General features: G+C 40.4%; 1 protein-coding gene across 7 annotated transcripts in view; it reads right to left on the reverse strand.

The window, feature by feature from the left end:
• Positions 1 to 4,902: 4,902 nt before the first annotated feature.
• Tcf12 (transcription factor 12) overlaps positions 4,903 to 21,291 on the reverse strand; it is a 252,997-nt gene continuing 236,608 nt past the window's right edge. For all 7 annotated transcript variants that reach the window (XM_048332197.1, XM_048332195.1, XM_048332199.1 and 4 more), the window contains 5 exons: positions 20,468 to 20,582; positions 19,504 to 19,666; positions 14,158 to 14,390; positions 8,774 to 8,927; positions 4,903 to 7,289 (listed from right to left, as the gene is read on the reverse strand). In XM_048332197.1, coding sequence (XP_048188154.1) covers positions 8,785 to 8,927; positions 14,158 to 14,390; positions 19,504 to 19,666; positions 20,468 to 20,582 — 654 coding nt within the window. In that variant the 3' untranslated portion in view covers positions 4,903 to 7,289; positions 8,774 to 8,784. The remainder of the gene's footprint in view (positions 7,290 to 8,773; positions 8,928 to 14,157; positions 14,391 to 19,503; positions 19,667 to 20,467; positions 20,583 to 21,291) is intronic.

A 21,291-nucleotide genomic window follows, 5' to 3' on the forward strand; every position in this document is an offset into this window, starting at 1 on the left:
AGAACACTGAAATCTCTTTCGTTGTTGAGTTTCAGGAATGTGCTGTATAGTAACCGTGACTCTATAGACATCAGGTGTATCTCGACTTCATTCCTCCTATTTGAAACGTTGAGTCCTTGATCACCATCCCTATCCATCACCTCCTCCTAGTTCCTCACTCCAACCCTTACCTCCCATTCAATCCCTCACCAACCCTGCTAACCATTTTTTTTTTTATTCTACATAGGAGGGAGATCATGTGTTATTTTTGGTGTCTGGCTTATTTCATATAATGTAATGTTCCCTGGGCTCAACCACATCACAAGCAATAAGCCTCTCTTCTTCCTAAAGGATTAGTATTGTGCAGGTATAATTCATTTTCTTTAGCCATTCTTCTCTTGATGGACACTTAGGTTGGTTTCTTATTATGGTTGGTTATTGTGAACAGTGCTATCACGAATATGGGAGCAGAGTCAACTCTCCAAATTTCACTTCCTTTAGGATTGGGGATTGGGATTGCTGCAATATATAGTACTTCATATATACTTAACATATTTTATACATATATGTATACCTAATATATGGTACTTCATATATATATGTGTATATATATATGTATGTATGTATATGTAGGTCATGGGGCTTGAACTCTGCCTGGGTGCTGTCCCTGAGCTTTTGTTCTCAAGGCTAACACTCTTCCACTTTAAGCCACAGACCCACTTCCGGTTGTTAGGTGGTTAATTGAAGAGTCTCATGGCCTTTCCTGCCCAGGCTGGCTTTGAACTTCAATCCTCAGATCTCAAACCTGAGTAGCTAAGATTACAAGTACTAGCCACCAGTGCTTGGCTGTACTTCAACTTTTGTCTTTATAGTTTGTGGTACTGGGGATCAAACCAGGTACATGATAGCATTCATTATCTGCTGAGGTGGAGTTTTTTTGTTGTTTTTTTTAACTCAGGACCTTGTACTCTTGTTCAGTTTGCTCACCCACCTGGTGGCTCTATCACTTGAGACATAGGCTCCAGTCAGATATTTTGCTGTTAATTGGTGTTATCACAGACTTTTCTACCAAGGTTAAACATTGCTCTTCCAGGTCTCGCTCTCCTGAGTAGCCAGTATTACAGGTATAAACCACTAATGTCCAACATCTAAAGAAAAACTATGTTGTTCAGGATAGTCTCAACCTCCTAAGCGCGTGATCTTTCTGTTTTAGACTCCTAAGTATCTGGAACTATAGGAATGTACCACCATAGCTAAGTGCGTTCTTATATACCACTCAGTAATGGTGGTGTGTGCCTATACACGCTGGTGAACACAAGGCCTATGTGCTTGTTTCTATGCTGGTACCGTGTGGATTTTGATTACTATAGCTTTATAGTTTATTTTGGAAGTCAGGCATTGGGATGTTTCCAGCTTACTTCCTTTTGCTCAAGATTGCTTTGACTACCTGAGGGTCTTTCAGGGTTGCACTGCGTAAAACTTTGAGGTTTTTCTTCCTTTTTTTTTTTCCTGTGAAAAGTGTTTTTGGAATTTTGGTAAGAAGCTCAATGACTAGGTTAGGTGATATGGACCTTTGAGCAGTATTCACTCTTCCGATTCACGAGCATGTATGTTCCATTTAGTCCTACTTCTCCACTTTCTTCCATCAATGATTTCTAGTTTTCAGTCTTAGGCAAACTTCCAGGTTTGGGTAGTTATTATGGAGAGGATTGTTTTCCTGATTTTTCAGACAGTTGGTCAGTGTATGGGAATGTGGTTTTTGCAGGTTGATTTTGGATCCTTTAAATTCTTAGTAATGTTTGAGCTAAGTGTTTTGGTAGTCATTAAGTTTTCTATGTGTCAGATCATGTCTGCAAACAGGAATAACTCAACTTCTTTCAATTTGGAAGTCTTTTTCTCTCAATTTTTTCTTCTGCCAGTCCTGGTGGTTCACTGGAGATAAAGAGTCTCTCAGACTTTCCTGCCCAGGCTGGCTTTCAATGTGCTGCTCAGATTCAGTCTCTCGATTAGCTAGATTACATACAGGCTTGAGCCATTGGCACCTGGCTGTTTTTCTTTCTCTCGTTTAATTGCCCTGGTTAGGACTTCCAGAGCTATATGGACAGAAGTGGCAGGAATGGTGTCATTTTCTTTCTTAGAACAGCTTTCAATTCTTTTGTAAGCATCATGTCAGTGGCAGGTTTGCCATATGTAGACTTCATTAAGTGTTGAGAGGCACATAGCTTTTTTGTTGTTGGTTGTGGGGCTTGAATTCAGCCTGGGTGCTGTCCCGGAGCTTTTTCACTCAAGGTTCTACCACTTTGAGCCGCTTCTGGCTTTCTGGTGGTTAACTGGAGAGAAGAGTCTCTCAGACTTTCCTGCCTGGGCTGACTTTGAACTGTGAGCCTCAGATCTCAGCCTCCTGCATTGCTAGGATTACAGGCGTGAGCCACTGGTACCCCTGAGAGGTACATCTCTATTAGACCTACTTGGTTGAAATCACGTATGTGAAAATAAGCGCAGCACATTACATAGCAATTCGATGCTGTCATAACAGTTTTTTACGATTTTGTGATTTTCAAATTATTTTCATTTGGTAGCTTCTATCTGGCATTTTCCCTCCTGGTTGCAAGCATTTTCACAGCCTTTGCAGGCCTTGGGCAACGCGCTTGTCATCCCCAAGGGTGATATGGCTCTGAATGGAGTCTAGTGGTGTACCGCCTCCCTCAAGGTCGAGGGAGGAGGAGATGCTGTAGCTTTGGAGGAACTGGAGGTTTAGGTCAAGGGGAAGAGAAAAACTGTCCCATGGTTTCTGACAATAATTGATTAGAGGGAAAGAAAAAAAAATGGCAGGAAAGATGTTTTGATTCTGCTGTTTCTGCTCCAAATAGGAGAGAGGCAAGAGCCCTGGGGATAAGGGACACCCGTGGCTAACACCCCAGCACAACGGTGACCGTGAAGATACTATAGATAATCCACTGACCCAGCAGAGACGGGGGCAATGCTGTTTCCTGTGGATACTCAATCCACTGAGCCTTAGGGGTTCCAACTCAGATTTCCTTAGCCCACCTGAGAGCTATAAGGAGGCATGGAGGGCTCCAGGCCTCCAAAGAAATCTAGCAGTGACATACACATTATTTTGGAAAAAAAAAACAAAACCTACCAGTTTCCTCTTCCTTCCTGGTGACTTGGCTCTGGTTGTTTTGCCGGTTCTGTAGGAAGAACCAGGTGCTACTGGAAAGCACGGAGGTGCCTCTGAGCCCATCCTTCAATAGCCTGGCAGTGTCCTGCAGAGTTCACACGTCGGCTTACCTACTCTGGGGAACTCTGGATCTGGGTTCCTTTCCACTCCTTGATCACAGTGGGTACCTTTGCTAGACTATTCCCCCAGAGGGTCATGTCAGTTTCCCCTTCTTTCCAGATGTCAGATCTGCACCAAGGTCTGAAGGTAGTCCTTGCCCTGTCCTGATGCACCCCCATTTTATCTTCCACAGCTACTCCTTCCCATAGATCCTTTGTGTGTCTCACTGCATCCCAGGATCTGCGTCTTGAGGACCCAACTAACAGAGCTACAGACTTGTCTGCTGTTCAGAAATGTAACCATTAGAACAATAATTCTTAAATGTAGCCAAAGGTGACCACTGGAGAGAAACCCAGCTCACTGGGTTGCTGCACAAGAATGCTGGCCCCAGCCATGATGGGTTTGCCGTTCACCTTTCACGGTGGTGGCTGAAGAGGAATCCTCCTGGGAGCAGGTTATATTGCTTATTTAAAAATGTTTACCACTCAGTGAGTACTTACTATGTGATGAGAGCCATGGTAAGAGCTTGCCATTCATTCTTTCATTCAATACTTACACAATTCTTCTACACAGCTCTATTTTCCAGATAAGGAAATGGATTTAATTAGATGTTGAGGTTGGATTTGAATCAAGCACTGTTGGATGCCAAAGCTAACATCTTTAGTTACACACACACACACACACACACACACACACACTCATCCAACGTCAAGTTAAAACCTGGTTCTCCTAAGGAAGAACTAGAGAAAGCCACGAAGAGAAACAGAAAAATTATGTCACGGAATGGAACTGCCTAGAAGTAGAAGCAAGGAGGTTTTGTAGGAGTTTCAAGTGCCTTGATCTATTCTAATGGTATGATCTTGGAGATATGAGGTTTTTTGTTTTTTTTTTTTGCCAGTCCTGGGGCTTGAACTCAGGGCCTAAGCACTGTCCCTGGCTTCTTTTTGCTCAAGGCTAGCACTCCGCCACTTGAGCCACAGTGCCACTTCTGGCTTTTTAAAATATATGTGGTATGGAGGAATTGAACCCAGGGCTTTAAGTATACGAGGCGAGCACTCTACCACTAGGCCAAAATCCCAGCCCCGAGAATTTTTCTACACTTGTTTTCACAGATCTATTAATGAGAGGGCTGACTAAACCTATAGACTTCATTTCAATTCTAATACCAGGTATTTTCTTTGTGGATAGTGTTTATTTGTCACTTTGTACAAAAGCCAAACTGATTTCTAATGGTATAAAATCAAATTAAAAAGTTTACTTTCACCTCTAACATAAGCAATGCATTTTAAAATTCACCGAGAAAGCAGCCATTTGCCTGAATCCCTAGAGGACTGTGAACAACGGTGAGGACTGCGTGCAAGGGCCTCTAGAAAGTCACTGTTGTGGGAGCCTGGACATGCGGAAGTGCTTTTGGGGTTGTTAGTGAAGGCCATTACCAGTGAGAGGAAAAGGAGAAACAGCCTGTAAACTACCAGCTGGACCAGAGCTCTACCAGCCCTCCGTCCTGCTGCCCAGGAGATGTAGTCGATGCAGACAGGAAACAGTGCAGCACAAGCCTTTCTGGGAAGAATGAGATGGAGAAAACAAAATACATTACTCTGCAGGAAAAAAAAGGACTGTAAAAGAAAAACTCACGAGTTTACTATGTTAAAAAAAAAAGATGGCACATTTATTGCTACATAAATGTTATATACATATTGTATTTTCTGTTACAGTGACAGAAAAAAAAATTTGAACTTCTTGCTGCTGGTTGGAAAGGTTTATCAATAATACCTTGAATTTGACACAGGATACAAATCTGCAATAAACCAACAATGGAAACTGGAGGACAAGATGAGAAGCAATTCATCTCGAACAATTAGCTCTTACAATACTCCATAGGTACTACACGGTAAGCTAGAATCCTACTATGGTCTTAAAATGCTATTGTAAATTTCTGATATTAATGAACAGGTTATGGTAAATAACCCTACATTTTTACTACCTAATATAATAAAATAAAGTAAGAAACTTTTTACTGAAAACTTTCGATTTCAAAAATCTAGAAAGAGTAATATTTAGAATTCAAGAAATTTTCTTACAAGATTATTGTATAAAAGACTAGCTACAGTGAAAAATAAGCCAAATGTTTTTTTCTTTCTATTTTATGAAGGAAAGCTTCTGGGCATACTGCAAAGTCTAGTATAGCGAAAAAGACAACAAGCGCCGAAGGAAAAAGGCCAGGCAGTGGTATATGTTCATTCACACATCAAAAGCAACAACTTCTGTTTAGCTGATTAACACTGAAATGGAGAACAAGGCCACAGAGAGTTTGATGTAATTGGAGGATATATGCAAATGAAGGGAACCAAAAAGTCCACTAAGTTCACAAAACCACTGATTGGTTAAGAATCATCCTGATTGGAGGATCTGAAGTTCTTAATTGTTTTTTTTTTTTTTGTTGTTGTTCTTTCAAATTAATAGAAATCTTTAAGTTACATCATGATTGGGGTTCTTTCTTCTGTGTGCTGATTGCCATTGTTGATACTGGCTACAAGGAATTACTAAGCCAAGACAACCGTGTTTAGCATGCTTTTCTCTCCCAGGGTTGTTGGGGTGGAAGACAGATTTCATGGAAGTTCAAAGTGATGATTATGTCTTAAAAAACAACTCATAAGGATTAGAGACAGAGGGCGCCTTCACGCATGGTATGAAGATGGACGGAGAAGTTCTGGTGTGATGCTAATCTGGCTCATCTTGGGATGGGACAGATGGTTTGCAGTTGATTAACTCTCCCACCAAATTCCTCCCCACTGACCGGCCATACAAACAACAGAGAAATAAAGGCTAGGACAAGGAGACATGGGCGACCATTGCTCTTGTATTCCATTAGGTAATTAGCCTCAGAGTGGTGTGTTCATGTATCACACTACCTGCCTTGGTGCCTTCTGGGTTTTGTTATGTTCACCATGATCACGGCCTGAAGACTCGTCCTTGTATTTTGAAGATATTTTGTGCTTACTTACAGCTAACACTTTACAAGTACTATATTATGTAGTACTTACTGCTTGGAAAACAAAGCAATTTCTAGAAAGTAGACTCTTCCCTTGTAATTTATACTTCTTGCTATTACAAGCTTTACTATGGAAACCTAGAAGCTTGAAAAGTCTTAGTTATTATTAGAAATAAAGCAATGTGTATTTATTTTGGGGAAAATATAGGGGACCAAATTTCCCCTTTTAAAACCTTAGCTAGACAATGGTCACAGATGTGCCTGCTTCCCATGGTAAGGTCCACGTGCAAAGCACAGAGGGCTGCATGGAGGATTCTGGACTGTGACCATGAACTATTCAGATCAGAGATCTGAAATCAAATTGAACACCCACAAAGAGAAAAATAAAAATAAACACAAGAAAAGAGAGCGAGAGAAATGCTATACCAAGTAACATTTTCCTATTTTCATGGAAAACACTAATCATATGGCAAAAGGATAGGAGAGGGCAGCGAGACTTTTCCCTTCCTTTTTAAGACACTAACAGGTATGCCGGGAATGCTAAGGGCCAATGGTTGTCACTGCTTGTTCTCTGCACGTGAACAGCTTTAACGAATGCTGGCATCAGCTGAGTGTAGACCAGCCTTCCACATTAACTCTTTCCCTTTATATGCAGACCTTACAGTTCCATAACAATAAATAAATTTTGTAGTTACAATGCATTTGTCAATTCAGTTTAGGCACAAGGCAACTTCCACGATGAGTGGAGAGATCGAGACAGTCTCTGATTGTGCAGAAGCGACGCACGGCTTGCAACGAAATGATAGGTTGCAAACATCTCATGGGCTGCCGCTCTATCCGATGAGCTTCCTATCTTCACTTCTGATGGAAGTGTTGACCAGTTGCTTTGATCGTAGGATTACATTGGAGTTTCTTGCTTTAAGTGTTTAAGTTTTTTTCTTCTCCCTCCTGTCAGGTTTGTGTCTTCAGATAGTCTGAGTTGTCCAAGTCCTTATGAGGAGAGGTCACCTTCTATCTAGCCTACTGATAACTCTGGAACTGTGGTGGAGAGAACAGCACCAGTTAGTATGCAATTGTTAAAAAGAAACATCACTCTGCCAAATAAAACAAGTTAGTGTTGTTTATACCTAGGTTTGCACTAAATTAGCAGTCTACCAAGTAACTTTTCTTTCTCTTCAGAGTGGGCTGGGTCCCAAAGTCTGTAGCGAATTCCTGTAAACGTAGACAGTACTAAATCCTGTATGCATATATTTCTGCCTATACACAGTTACTGAGGAGCTTATAGTAAAAGATGAACTATGTAGTATATGGAATCACACAGTAGCTTTGGTGATCAGCACTATGTTGATAGTTTACATCTATTTCCTCCATAATTTTGGGGGGAGTGGTAGTACTAGGGATTGAACTCAGGGCCATGCACTTGCTAGGTAAGCTCTGTACCACTTGAGGTATGCCTTCAGTTTGACTTTAATTACACTCTCTTCCTCCTTCTATCTGGTAACAGCCTGATCCAGCTAGTGGTGGTAGGAACCAAACTCTCTAGGAAAAGGATAGTTATTGATTGTTTATAAGTGATGAGTGCTTTATTAAATTCCACAATTCCAGTTCAAAATGAGGTAGCAAAAAGTGGTCTGAATAAAGCTGCACTTGGCATGATTTCCTGCTCTGTATCTCGTCTCTATTATTTGAAATATTTTGATAAAACTGATAAAACCACACATTGATAATAGAATACAGCTACTTATTCTATTCCTAATCCATGCTGTTAACTAAAATACTCTTGCCTCCAGTACTTCATTGTATTCCATACTGGTTTCTGTTTCCTAAATAGTAACTTTACATCTTAGAGGCTGATGTAACTACATAGCCTTAAAAAAAAAATCATACAGGTGTTTAGGCTATGAAGAGGAAGATCAGAAGACAAGTCTCTCAACAGGTAGAGCTCTGCCAGATGAGGAGTACTGTGGCTCTCTTATCCAAGATCTTCACATTCATTAACAGATTGTAGAGGACGTTACACAACGTGGCTGCGGGCAGGAGGAAGCTGCCCTTCCCTGTGCAATGGTACAAGCTGGTACTGCGACTCCAAGAGCAGCACAGAGGTGACTCCTTTATGTATGGAGGATTCACAGTAAAGAGGGCACAGATGATTAGCAGAGCACTGATGAGTGAGGCATTTCTGAACAAAGGAGGGGTTGGAGTGGGAACAAAAATACTTTCTGATGGATGAGTCATTGTGTTGATTTGCCCTGGGATCGCCATGGTATTTGTGAGTGAACACATACAACCATTCAGAACAGAAAAGCCAACATTTCTTTAGACATCACTGGCAGCGTAATATCTTGAAGACAATAAATTTGGTATAAAATGAAACTGGCTCTTGGATTATACAAAGGAGTACATCTGTTGCTAGCCTAAATTTTATGTGGTTTTTATCATCAACAATGTCTACTAGATAATTCCGATCAAAGGTTCTAACAACTCAAGGTACAGCTGCACTTCCTCATAAAACCCACACTCACCTGGCTGATGCTTACATATGACCCATAGGGTTGGTAGTTTCACTAAGCCCAGGATGGCTTCCTGGCAGTGTGGTTGGTGGCTCTGCCGATACGGCAGAAACTTTTTCTTCTTCCCTTCTCTTAAGGCAGGCTGCTTTGGGGTTCAGGTTCCTCTCTAGAACAGGAAGAAATAGTTGTTGTTATGGTTACAAAGAATGGAAACAGGCACTGGTAGAACTCATGGCTATTACTTTTTTGATAGGGCATATTAAGCAGAACAAACTACAGGTCAATCTCTGTAATTTCCTACTTCTACTAAATAACTTCACTGGAAGCAGTTATGATGTGCTTACATAGAATTTTAGTATTTACTATTGTTTCCAGACCTAAAATTCTTAGTGACTATTCTGTCCTTGTTCATTTTTTGGCCAGTCCTGGGCCCTGAACTCAGGGCTTGGGCACTGTCCCTGGCTTCTTTTTGCTCAAGGCTAGTGCTCTACTGCTTGAGCCACAGCGCCACTTTTGGCCTTTTCTGTTTATGTGGTACTGAGGAATGGAACCCAGGGTCTCAAGCCAATCATCTTCATTTTGTCAAGTACTGGTAAACTATTAGCTGACCAAGTTCTGACAGTCTAGTTAAGATAGTGATTGACATGAAGGCCGGGGTACTCTCTGAGAAAGGCATCTACTGCACATCAAATGTTGCCAGTTTAGAAAAATGAGAGACATATACACTGAACTGCTCCTCTGGAGGAGCTGACTCAAGGGAGTGTGTAAGCAGCTGCACATCCGCTTTTCTACTCTGAAATGCATGTGGAACAAATGACCAAGTTGCTGGGGGTATGATTGAGAGGGTGGTAAAAACCTCGACTCCTACTCATATAAGACTGCAAAGACTGGCTGGGACCTGTGACCCAGGTGTTTGCGAGAGGCTGAAGAGGCAGGGCCCCTGCAGCTGGGAGTCTGTGCGGCCTTCTTGTAAAGGCGTGCCCTCCGAGCTGGGATGGCCCCTCTCAGTGGAGACAGGGAGCCCAAGCCCTGGCCAGGACAGAGGAAGCAGTGGGTCTGACCACCGCTGCTGTGGGGTTGCAAGACTGTTACATTTCATAAGCCATGAGTATACGGAGTGCAAGTTTGTAAAGTCTACCAATATCTGTCTTCAATAGTGGCCATTACAGAGGTGGGTCTGAAACCAGAATAACAAAATAGGAGGTAACATTAATGCTAGGTGTAGCTCTATTACCAATAAAGGAAAAATAAGAGATGCTCATTGATAAGTTATGCTTTTACATCACTCAGATAAAGGAGGATCTTCTTATCTAGCAGCCCAAATCAATGACGCTAAAGATTTGCTAGGTCAAGCTAAAGAATGACGCAACTTGACTAAAAATAACTTAATATAATGTGTTACCAATGTGACAACATAGTTGTCAAAAAACCACCAAGAGAAGAGTAAAATAAGAATATCATTTAAAATTTGTAATGAAAATAGTATTTATAGAAGTTGTGACTTTTTTGTTAAGGTTTTCTTGAAATGAGAGCACCTAGCTAAAACCACAGTTGGTTTTTTTTTTTAATGTTTCCCCTTTTAAGCAAAATAAAAAGATATTTGATTGTATAGTATTTTGGGGGAAAGGGTGGGTCCAGGGCTTGAACTCAGGGTCTGAGCACTGTCCCTGGCTTCTTTTTGCTCAAGGCTAGCCCTCTGCCGCTTGAGCCACAGCACCACTTCTGGCCATTTTCTGTATATGTGGTGCTGGGGAATTGAACCCAGGGCCTCATGTATACGAGGCAAGCACTCTTGCCACTAGGCCATATCCCCAGCCCTCCATGAGCATTTTTGCTCAAGGCTAGCACTCTACCACTTACACCATAGCTCTACTTCCAGCCTTTTGTGATTAACTGAAAGTAAGATTCTCGAGGACTTTTCTGCCCCAGCTGGCTTTGATGGTCATCAGGTCTCAAGCCTACTGAGTAGCTAGGATTATAGGTGTGAGCTACTGGGCACCTGGCTTGATTGTACAAATTTTAATACGCATTTCTAGTCCTCATCTGGCTTTTCTGTCACTGTCACTGGTACATGATGGTACAATTTCATTTTATTTATTTATTTATTTGTTTGTTTGTTTTTGGCCAGTCCTGGGGCTTGGTCTCAGGGCCTGAGCACTGTCCCTGGCTTCTTCTTGCTCAAGGCTAGCACTCTGCCACTTGAGCCACAGCGCCACTTCTGGCCATTTTCTGTATATGTGGTGCTGGGGAATCGAACTCAGGGCTTCATGCATGCTAGGCAAGCACTCTACTGCTAGGCTACATTTCCAGCCCAGGAGTTTATTTTTAATTGGGTGACCAGAGAGACTGAGAGCACACATTAACAAGTGTAAGGAAGGCGAGATTTGGAAATGCTTCCAAGTGAACTAGGTTCACATTTCTCTTAGAGTGGAACACTGCCCTTAGCTAACTATGACTCTGTTCATACTAGGTAGGCTCTAGGAGGCTAAAACGGCTACAGAGAACTAGAACCCAAATTCAACGAGCTAGGTAAGACCTTGTAGATTCTATGGTCAGCCTAAGGAAGAACACGCAGGGCTGGAAAGATCAGATGCTGTAACAAGCACACACAGAAAGCACATACAGCTTTAATCCAAAGAAGGCCAAGGCTAGGGTTGCTCCCTTGTACCTCCTGAAGTATATGAGCAGCTCAAACATGTGTTATGTCACTAAGAAGGTCTGCTGTTAAGATATTACGTGGAAGTCAGATATGATCATTCCCACATTTCCATTAAGGATACTTTATATATTAACTTGGGTACTTGAGGATTTGACAGCATTATGATACTAAGGAAATTTAAAAGCAAATGTTTTGCCCTTAAATTCTTACATTATGATGTAAGAAGTGACTGTTCTCCTATGGGTACCTGCAGTTTTGCATCCAGCAGTTTCTATAAAGATATACATTTTGTTTACATGCCCATTTTGGTCACTCTTATTGCAACTGAATTTCCTGTGGGCGGGGTTTAGAAATTTGTTTTGAGAAAAGAAAAGTTTCAGGTGATTTTAGGACCAGCAGGACTTGGGAAACATACTATCCTCACTAATCTTCAAACTCATTTGGAAATGTAAGAAACTAAAAACTTAGTAGAGAACTGAGTTGGCTGAGTTCATCTGTGAAAGAATTTGGAAGGAGGAAATGTTTGATCAAAGACTGAATCCTCCCCTCCTCTCCCCCCGCCACCCCGCTTCCTTCCTTCCTTGCATGTGCTCTCTGCTCTGCCACAAGGAGTACCTTTAGTCCCGAGACTAAATCTTCAGCAAAGCTGAAAGTACAAACTTGAAGAGAGCATGTGAAGTCTGCTAGGGAACCGGAATAGCAAAGCTATTCTTAAAACTGTAATCATGAGCAATGAAAGGCTTAAACTGGCAATGGCAGGAGCCAAACTGGATTTGCTATGTGGGGCACCAAGCCAAAAGGCTTGCAATAAAACATTCATAACTTTGATAAAGAAATAACTCAGCACTGCTGAAGGGAATATACAGGGAAGGACAGTGGCTATAGCAAACTTTGAAGATATGAACAGAGACAAGGCATGGGTATGGTAGGGTATATGAGGACAGAGCCTAAAAGTGAGAGACAAGCAGCTTTTCCAAGTATCAAACCAACCCCTAATAAAGTTACAGTTAAATGTATGTGAAGACTGTAAAAGAGTCCTTAGTGCTTCTAGAATTGTGGGGAAAAGACTCCTCATAACTGTGGTCAGAGAGTAGGCAGGTGGCTGAACAAGCCTATATGGTAGACATTCTGAGACCTCATTTTTCTGTCCTAAAATATTGACTGCAGAGTCAAATGTTACAAATAAATAAGATCTACGTGAATATAAATAAGATCTACTTGAGAACGGAAGATTTTATAACTTCCTTCAAACAAGCCTTTTCATATGAATGGCTTGGGATTTGAAATTAGCTACCTTGGATCTTAAGAAAACATTCTTAAAAACACAGATGCTGTATTTTACCTCTAAAGCATGGTGGAAGACATGCTTTTTGCTAGAATCAATTCTGGACCTTCTAACCAGACAAGAAGACCTCCACAACTCAGAGGGAGGCAGTAGCTTTAGCAATAAATTGCTGGGTGAAGTTAGAAAATATCCTAGGGTGAGAAGGGGGGGATGAATGCACTTGGACTACTGCACACAGGTGTCTTGCTGTCTTCACAGTGGGACAAAGCATGTTAGTATGTAATTTAAGAAAAAACCTTTGGTGACATGGTAATGGTAGGCTTAAGGAGCCACTGTTCCTGCTACCGGAGAATAATTAGCTTCTTCATGAATATTTCAAGGGAGTCTGTAACTCCTTGAACATTCTTTATAGATTCCTCTAGGGTTTTGCAACAACAAAACAGTGAGCATTTGGTTTTAGTTGTAGCTTGATTATGCACAAAATAATTCTATATATTACTCTCATGTATTAATATATTGGAGGAAAGTAGATTAACTGCTACTAGTGTTTTCCTAAGAAAGAATTTTCTTTGTATAACCCATGCTGAAACTACATCATTGTCATTGAAAACTACATCACTGTAGTTTTCAAGCATCTACTTGCCCCTATTTTCTCTCTCTCTCTCTCTCTCTCTCTCTCTCTCTCTCTCTCTCTGTGGTGCTAAGGAATTGAACCCAGGGCTTCATGCACGCTCGGCAAGCACTCTACCACTAAGCCACATTCCCAACCACTGTCCTTATTCTCTTGTAATCATCTTCAAATAAAATTTAACATGAGTATTCAATAAATAAGACCAAGTCAATTTCAACATAGAGAGACATGGTAAGTCAGGGCCACATTTATGAATTCCTTGACAAAAGGTTTGTGATGAAACATTCACAACATTGATAAGGAAAAATATAGGCGACCACCAAAAGGTAAGTTTGATGGTAAAACCTCTAAAGGACAGGAAGTTTCAACTATCTGATAACAAAGGGTCTACAATGTAGCTGGCTGGCACAGAGGGGGTAGGGGACAAATCCATATTGGAAAAACCAATCTCAGTATCTTCAAGATTCCATCAAACTCCATGAACAATACACAGGGCAGTTGCCTCAGTCAGTGAGCTGTAAGCCTCTATAAGTCAATGCTGTCCTTAGGGACACAAGCATGCCAGCGCACTGCACTACATGAACTCGGACATCAACAGAGGCCCTGAGCCCTCAGAGACTGGTGTAAAGGACATCCAGACCTGGCAAGGCCAGAAGGCACCACAGTTAGGCCTCCTGTTAACCAGCATGTCTTGTCCTTGTTCCAGGATAAAGAAGGTCTACAGAACAGGGAAAACTAAATTCTGGAGGAGTGGTGGAAATATATTGGGAGAACATGCAAACAAGTTGCCTAAGCAAAAGAGCAGTGGCATGTCTACTTACCTCGGACTTGCTGTTCTAGACTAAGGATGACTGCCACGGCCTGATGAAGAATAAGGAGTTTTGTTTGGGGTTTTTCACTCTTCAGATGAAGCTGACACATTCGGCCAAGTTCTTTGAAGGCCTCATTGATATCCCGCACTCGTAAGCGCTCTCTGGCGTTGTTAGCCATCCGCCTCTCCTTCTCCCTTTCTATTTTTTGTTCGGGGTTCAGGTCCTCATCTTCGTTAGTACTGCTGGAAAACAAAATATCAATGGTATCTATTAGTGTCCCTACAAGTAACATAGGCTGGCTATACAAAATGATAAAGCATAAGGATGGAAATGAAAATTATAAATCTTACTAAATAGAAGGAATAGCTCTACTCAACATGATTGTATATTTTGTTTGTTAGTCGTGGGGCTTGAACTCTGGGCCTGAGTGCTGTCTCTGAGCTCTTTAGCTCAAGGCTATCGTTCTACCACTTGAGCCACAGTGCCACTTCCAGTTTTCTGGAGATAAGAGTCTCATGGACTTTCTTGCCTGGGCTGGTTTTGAACCTCGATCCCCAGATCTCAGCTTCTCAAGTAGCTATAGTGACAGGCATGAGCCACCAGCACCTAGCTTCTACCAGTTTTGAGTATATTTTTCACTGTATGTTAGAAGAAAAAAATTCTATTTAAAAAAAACCTCTCCACAGACAACTGTCTGATTCTTGCATATGTATTGGAAAAAAGGCCCAAAGGTCAGCAGCATTAGAATTACTATGAGCCTGTTAAAAACAAGAATTCAAGTTCTCTCCCAAATAAACTGATTCAGAAGCTGTACTTTGATTTTTAAAACAAAGGAGATTCAGTCAGGCACTGGTGGTTCACACCTGTAATCCTAGTTACTCAGGATGCTGAGATCTGAGGACTGTGCTCCAAAGCCAGCCTAGAAAGAAAAGAGTGTAAGAATCATTATCTCCATAAAGCACCAAAAAGCTGGAAGTGGAGCTGTAGCTCAAGTGATAGATCACTAACTCAGAGCAAAATACCTCAGGGACAGTGCCCAGGCCCTGAGGTCAAGGACTGGCCAAAAAAATAAATAATGTATATGTATATGTGTATATATATATACGTATGTATATAAATATATGCATACGTATATATATATACACACACACAATTTTATATAGACTTTTTTTTTTTTAAAGAAGTAGGCAGGATACATTCAAGACATTAAAATGTTCTATTACTTTTTGATCAGCAAATCCAAGTTTTAGAAATGTATCCTAAGGGGCTGGGAATATGGCTTAGTGGCAAGAGTGCTTGCCTTGGATACATGAAGCCCTGGGTTCGATTCCCCAGCACCACATACATAGAAAACGGCCAGAAGTGGCGCTGTAGCTCAGGTGGCAGAGTGCTAGCCTTGAGCAAAAAAACAAGCCAGGGACAGTGCTCAGGACTGGCAAAAAAAAAAAAAAAAAAAGAAATGCATCCTAAGGATATATTTAGACAAGCACATAGAAATTTATGTGGAGAAAGTTGATCACAGAATTATTTACATAAGCAATGCATGCAATAACAGAGGAGGAGATAAATAAATTACACTGAGACAATGGATTACTAAGCAGTCTGTAGAAATGAAGATGCAAATTATGTTAATGACAGAGCCAGCCATGAAAAGACCACACGCTGTATGATTCCATTTGCATGAGCTTCTAGAAAGGATAAAACCATGGTAACAAATAGGCCATTGGCTTCTAAGACCAGTGGTTGGGAGAAGACTTACTATAAACATCCAAGAAACTTGGCACACTGAAAATGTTCTGTTTCTGAAATAGTGGTGGTTATGTTATTTCCGCTTGTCAAAAGGGAAAAACATAAAATTTAAATATGCATTGTTATACATTTGTGAAAAGACAAAAACTTTTCACTTAAAACTAGTGAATTTGATTATGTGTGAATTAAACCCCAATAAAAGCTGGATCCCCCCGAAACGAACAAAAAATTATGTTGCAGCAAATATTCATGTGAGGTAACTAGGCACTGGTGGCTCATGTCTTTAATCCTAGCTACTCAGGAGGCTGTGATTGAAAGATCATGGTTCAAAGCCAACCTGTTCAGGCAAGTCCATGAAACTCTTATCTCCAATTACCCACCACAAAACCAGAAGTAGAGCTGTGGCTCAAAGTGGCAGAGCACCAGACTAAAACAGCTAGCAAAAGAGCTCTGGGACAGCACCCAGGCCTTGAGCTCAAGCTCTATGACAAAAATAAATAAATATACATACACTGGACATGAAAAAATTTGAAGTTATAAAATCCATATCTAGTTTAATTCCAATCTGAAATGTATTCAGAAGACTACCTAGTCAGAAAAAAAAAAAACTTTGAGTGAGATGTTTTGGTATAACTTTTAGAAAGTTATATTTATACTTAAGATCTAAGTGGTAATATGGCCTAGTGAGTGGCAAGAGTGCTTGCTTCGTATACATGAAGCCCTGGGTTCGATTCCTCAGCTCCACATATATAGAAAAAGCCAGAAGTGGTGCTGTGGCTCAAGTGGCAGAGTGCTAGCCTTGAGCAAAAAAACGCCAGAGACAGTGCTCAGGCCGTGAGTTCAAGCCCCAGGACCGGCAAAAAAAAAAAAAAAAAAAAAAAAGATCTAAGTGATCAAAAGCATAGCATCTCAGAGCCTTGAATGTACACAAAGAACAGAAGTTTTTGAAGTTGGGCGTTCATGGCTTATGTCTGTAATCTAGCTACTCAGCAGCTGAGACTTGGAGAATCATGCATGGCTCAAAGCTAGCATGGGCAGGAAGTCTGCAAGACTCCACCTCCAATTAACCAGAAAAAAGCCAGATTGAGGCATGGCTCAAGTAGAGCATTGGCTGAGCAGATGGGAAATTTTGAGTACTGGTAAAAACGGATGTTTTCATCTTTTTCTAATATGTTCACCCTTAATAAAGAAATACCTTATTAGTAAATCATTAAGAATTATACCAACATAGTCTTTTGTTAATAGCATCACTATCTCTTTTAAAGAAAAAGTAATTTTATTCGTTTGTTTATTTTTTTCAGCTGTGGGCCTTGAAATCAGGGCATGGGTATTGTCCTTGAGCTTTTTTTGCTCAAGGCCACTGCTCTACCACTTTGAGCCACAGCTCCACTTCTGACTTTTTAAGTGGTTAACTGGAGATTAGAGATTAGTGTCTCATGGGGACTTTTCTCCCCAGGCTGGCTTCAAACCTCTATCCTCAGATTTCAGCCTCCAAGTAGCTAGGATTACAGGCATGAGCCACCTGCGCCTGGCTTGAGAAAGTAATTTTAAAGACCATCTATGCCAAAGGTGTCCAGTGTGGCCATTGATCAGAATCTCCAGCAGCACTGAAAACTAGCTTTGATGTCCCTCTACTGAAGATGCTAACTTAGTGATTGGGTTGGACTCAAGCATCTCAATTCCTAAAATGTTCCAAGGGTTCACTGTAGCTGGCTTGAGAACACTGCTATGGCCAGAATCAGTGCCCTGACTAACCTAGTAGCAGCTTATCAAGAAACTAGGTCAACGTTCTATAAAAGTAAACTTAAAGTTACCTTCATAGTATTAATTAGACAGTGTCTTTGTTGGGTGCTTACTGCATGCTGGAAAAAGTGGAAACAGTTTTACATGCACTATTTTCAGGTTATTACCCTATAAGAATATTGTAACAAAGTCTCTCTTTAGAGAAGGAAGAACTAAAGGAGCCACATGTGTGATGTGATAAAGCTGATTCAAAGCTTGGTTCGTCTCACTTTGTCCAGAGGTTACAATAGTAAACTATTAGTTAATACTGACTATTAACTTGTTACAGTGCCCCTTAATTTCTGAAAATCAGAATATGGGCCAAAAAGCGATGGCCATGAACTAGTCTTCTGTCTCATAACTAAAATATTTTTGGATCTGTCACATTCATTATATATTGCCTCTGGCTACAATCATGCTATAATAGCAGAATGGAATCCTATAGAAATAATAAGGCCACAGAGCCCAAAATGTTTACTATCTGCCTCTTTATAGAGAAAGTTTGCTGATTCTTGGAATAATAAAACCATTCAGTTACGATGCCTCTAAGGAGTGGTATCTGGACTTTGCTGCCCAGTTGTTACTTCCTCATTCTCAATACTAGAATGAGTGAAATGCACATGAAAATGAGAACATGAGGATCTTAAGAATTCATTTCTCCCAGGAGAAATGACGAGTTGTTGAAAATGTCAACAGGCAAAGGGACACTTTGTAAGTGTGGGAATGGCAGGGGGAAAAAAAATCACTTTTAGTTTTATCTACCATTTCACTATCTTCTTTGAACTATAATCTGATACAATGTTTTAAATATGACATACAGATTGCTGATTAATGGAGGTAAAAAACTGGAAGTCTCACATGTACTCTAATTTTAATGCAAAACTAGAAGAAAAATCTGAAGAGGGAAAATACTCATCACTTACAACTAATGTACTATATGTCTAAATTCATGATTGACAGATAGCAAGATCAAGTTCAATTTCTAAAAATCTTTTGAAAACAGTCTACCTGCAGTATTTTCTTTTACTTATTTTTCTCCAAGTATTGTTTAAATCAGGAGCTAGCAAACTTTTTTTTTGCCAGTCCTGGGCCTTGGACTCAGGGCCTGAGCACTGTCCCTGGCTTCTTTTTGCTCAAGGCTAGCACTCTGCCACTTGAGCCACAGCGCCACTTCTGGCTGTTTTCTATATATGTGGTGCTGGGGAATTGAACCCAGGGCTTCATGTATACAAGGCGAGCTCTCTTGCCACTAGGCCATATCCCCAGCCCCACTAGCAAACTTTTTCTGTAAAGGGTTATCTAGTATTTTCTGCTTTGCATTACTGGCAATTACTTAAGTTTGTCATTGTAAAGGAAACTCAGCCATAGAGAGCATGAAACCAAAAGGTATGGTGGTTTTCCAATAAAAATGTATAAAAGTAAGCACTGGCCCATTGGCTAATGCCTAGATCCCTACCCTGAACAATATAGTCCCACCACCTATTTAGTGCTTATTATAGCAAACATTCTCAGGCCAACTGTATCTAACTGTATCACACACATTACTTGTTTTTTTTAAAAATCTGTTTTGCCCTGTAGTTGTCATGTGGATAGCAAGCAACTTTGGGCAAGAGATACAGTCCTTTGTATGTGTAAAAACATAATTTCAGAGTCAAGCCTTCATATTCCTTCTTTTTAAAAGGGAGGATGTGAGATTAAATGAGATAAACAGACTTGGAATCCCCACACAGTAGCCAGGAAATAGCTGGCAATTACCCTTCAATAGCTCAGGTTTTGTTTTGCCTGTAGCAAATTAAAATTTAATACCTGGATATTAACAAATACCTTGTTCTGCCTCTAGATGAGACCTTGATGTCTTTTTGGGAGGATTCATCATCTGATTTCATGTCATCTGATGATGCGGGTTCATGAAGGTTTTCATCCTTCTCTTTGTTTTCAGTCTTGATTTCTGCTGGAATAACAGTTCCTGACTGACTTTGCAGGCCACCTAACATAAAGGCAAAGGAAACATACAACATACGATGAGATTTGAGCTAAGATAGTAAGAAACTTTCCAGTTGTTACAAGGGTAAGAAGGAATCTGAAGATGTAGGAAAGTATACTGTTAAGCATGTGTTCACAAAGTTTTTATGACTTATTTTTCAGTATCTTTAATTAAAAGAAGGCTGATTAGGACTGTCAGCCCAATGCTCACTTTCAGACACGACTTCAGATGTGAGCATGATATGAAAAACCTGACACATTTTACAAACTAAATTTCAAGATGCTACCAAAGTAAAGGAAATAAGTTTAACACCTTTCCAGATAAAGAAATGAAATAGGTGTCATGTTTTAAAACAACTGGGAGGACATTATTTCAGGGGTCTTAATATTACTTACATTTGCACTTACAAGCTTTATTATAACATTGACCACAGCTTGCTTTTTATCAAAATTGTGTTTATCCAATTAAATTACATCTAAAATACTGTCATTCAGAGTTACTAGAAACATCTTTGTCTCTGACACTGGGGACCATTACTCATTACTCATTACAGGAAGTATTTAAGGAAGAGACAGAATAGGAACACAAAGAAGGATAAATGATAAACACTGAACATAGGTTTACACATGATCTTCATCACCACCAATGATCTACCACTGGCCTGTATGTATGGGGCAAATGGAGCCTAAATACATGCCCCCCACACTCATGCTGCTGCTCCACTGCTACGAATGCCCTTTCATAGGATGACTTTTGAGTAGCAGCAAGTTAGTCAGGCTGTGAGAAAGCTGACAATATAGTTACCTCTGTAGTTGTCTTGTGTTTTATGGTTCAGGTCTGTGCTTGATGCAGAGACAGTACTAGACAAGACTGAGTGATTGCCATTGAGACTAACAGAATCTTCCCGATGAGTTCCAACCTGAAGTAAAAACAGGAAGAGGTCAAGAAATAGCCTAATTCATCTACTTTTTTTGCTTACTGAACTATGAGACTCAAAAGATGCTTTTGCCTCAGCTTTGCAAGTAGTGAGACTACACAGGCACTCTACTGCAATCAACTTTGTACAAGTCTTAGAGGGTTCAATATATAACAATCATTTAGCGAATTTCACAAATTTTTCTAGATGCCCCTTTTCTGGCTTTTTTATGAAAGTTTAAAACTATGAGTAGTATTGCTGTTGAAGCAAAACAGAATCATTTTTTAATGTAACTTTCAAATCTTAAATCTGAAAGGTAGTTGTGAGAAGCCAAATGGGCTACTAGAAATAAAAAATTCAAAAAGCCATAAAGCCCTACATAGAGATCCTACATAAATCTGAAAACCTCCTCATATACTTCCCTAAGTATATTAAATACAGACAACAAAGCAGACAACTGCTGCATACCAAACAACAACAGGGCTTATCTAACTTTGGCACTCTCCCCCTGATTTATCTTACTTTTCCTTCCTCTGTGTCTCCTTGAAAATTTTAACAAAGCACCAAAAGGAGGGTGAAATGAAAGCAACTTAAAAGTTTTGCACTGCCAGGCAACAAAATTGCCCCGTTTATTCTCAAGTTTTAATCAGAGTTAGCACAAGCCACAGTTAACCTGAAATAAGAAAAGCAGGTAAATACTATCAAGCACTTA

Source organism: Perognathus longimembris, chromosome 23, assembly GCF_023159225.1.
Source record: "Perognathus longimembris pacificus isolate PPM17 chromosome 23, ASM2315922v1, whole genome shotgun sequence".
Lineage (NCBI taxonomy): Eukaryota > Metazoa > Chordata > Mammalia > Rodentia > Heteromyidae > Perognathus > Perognathus longimembris.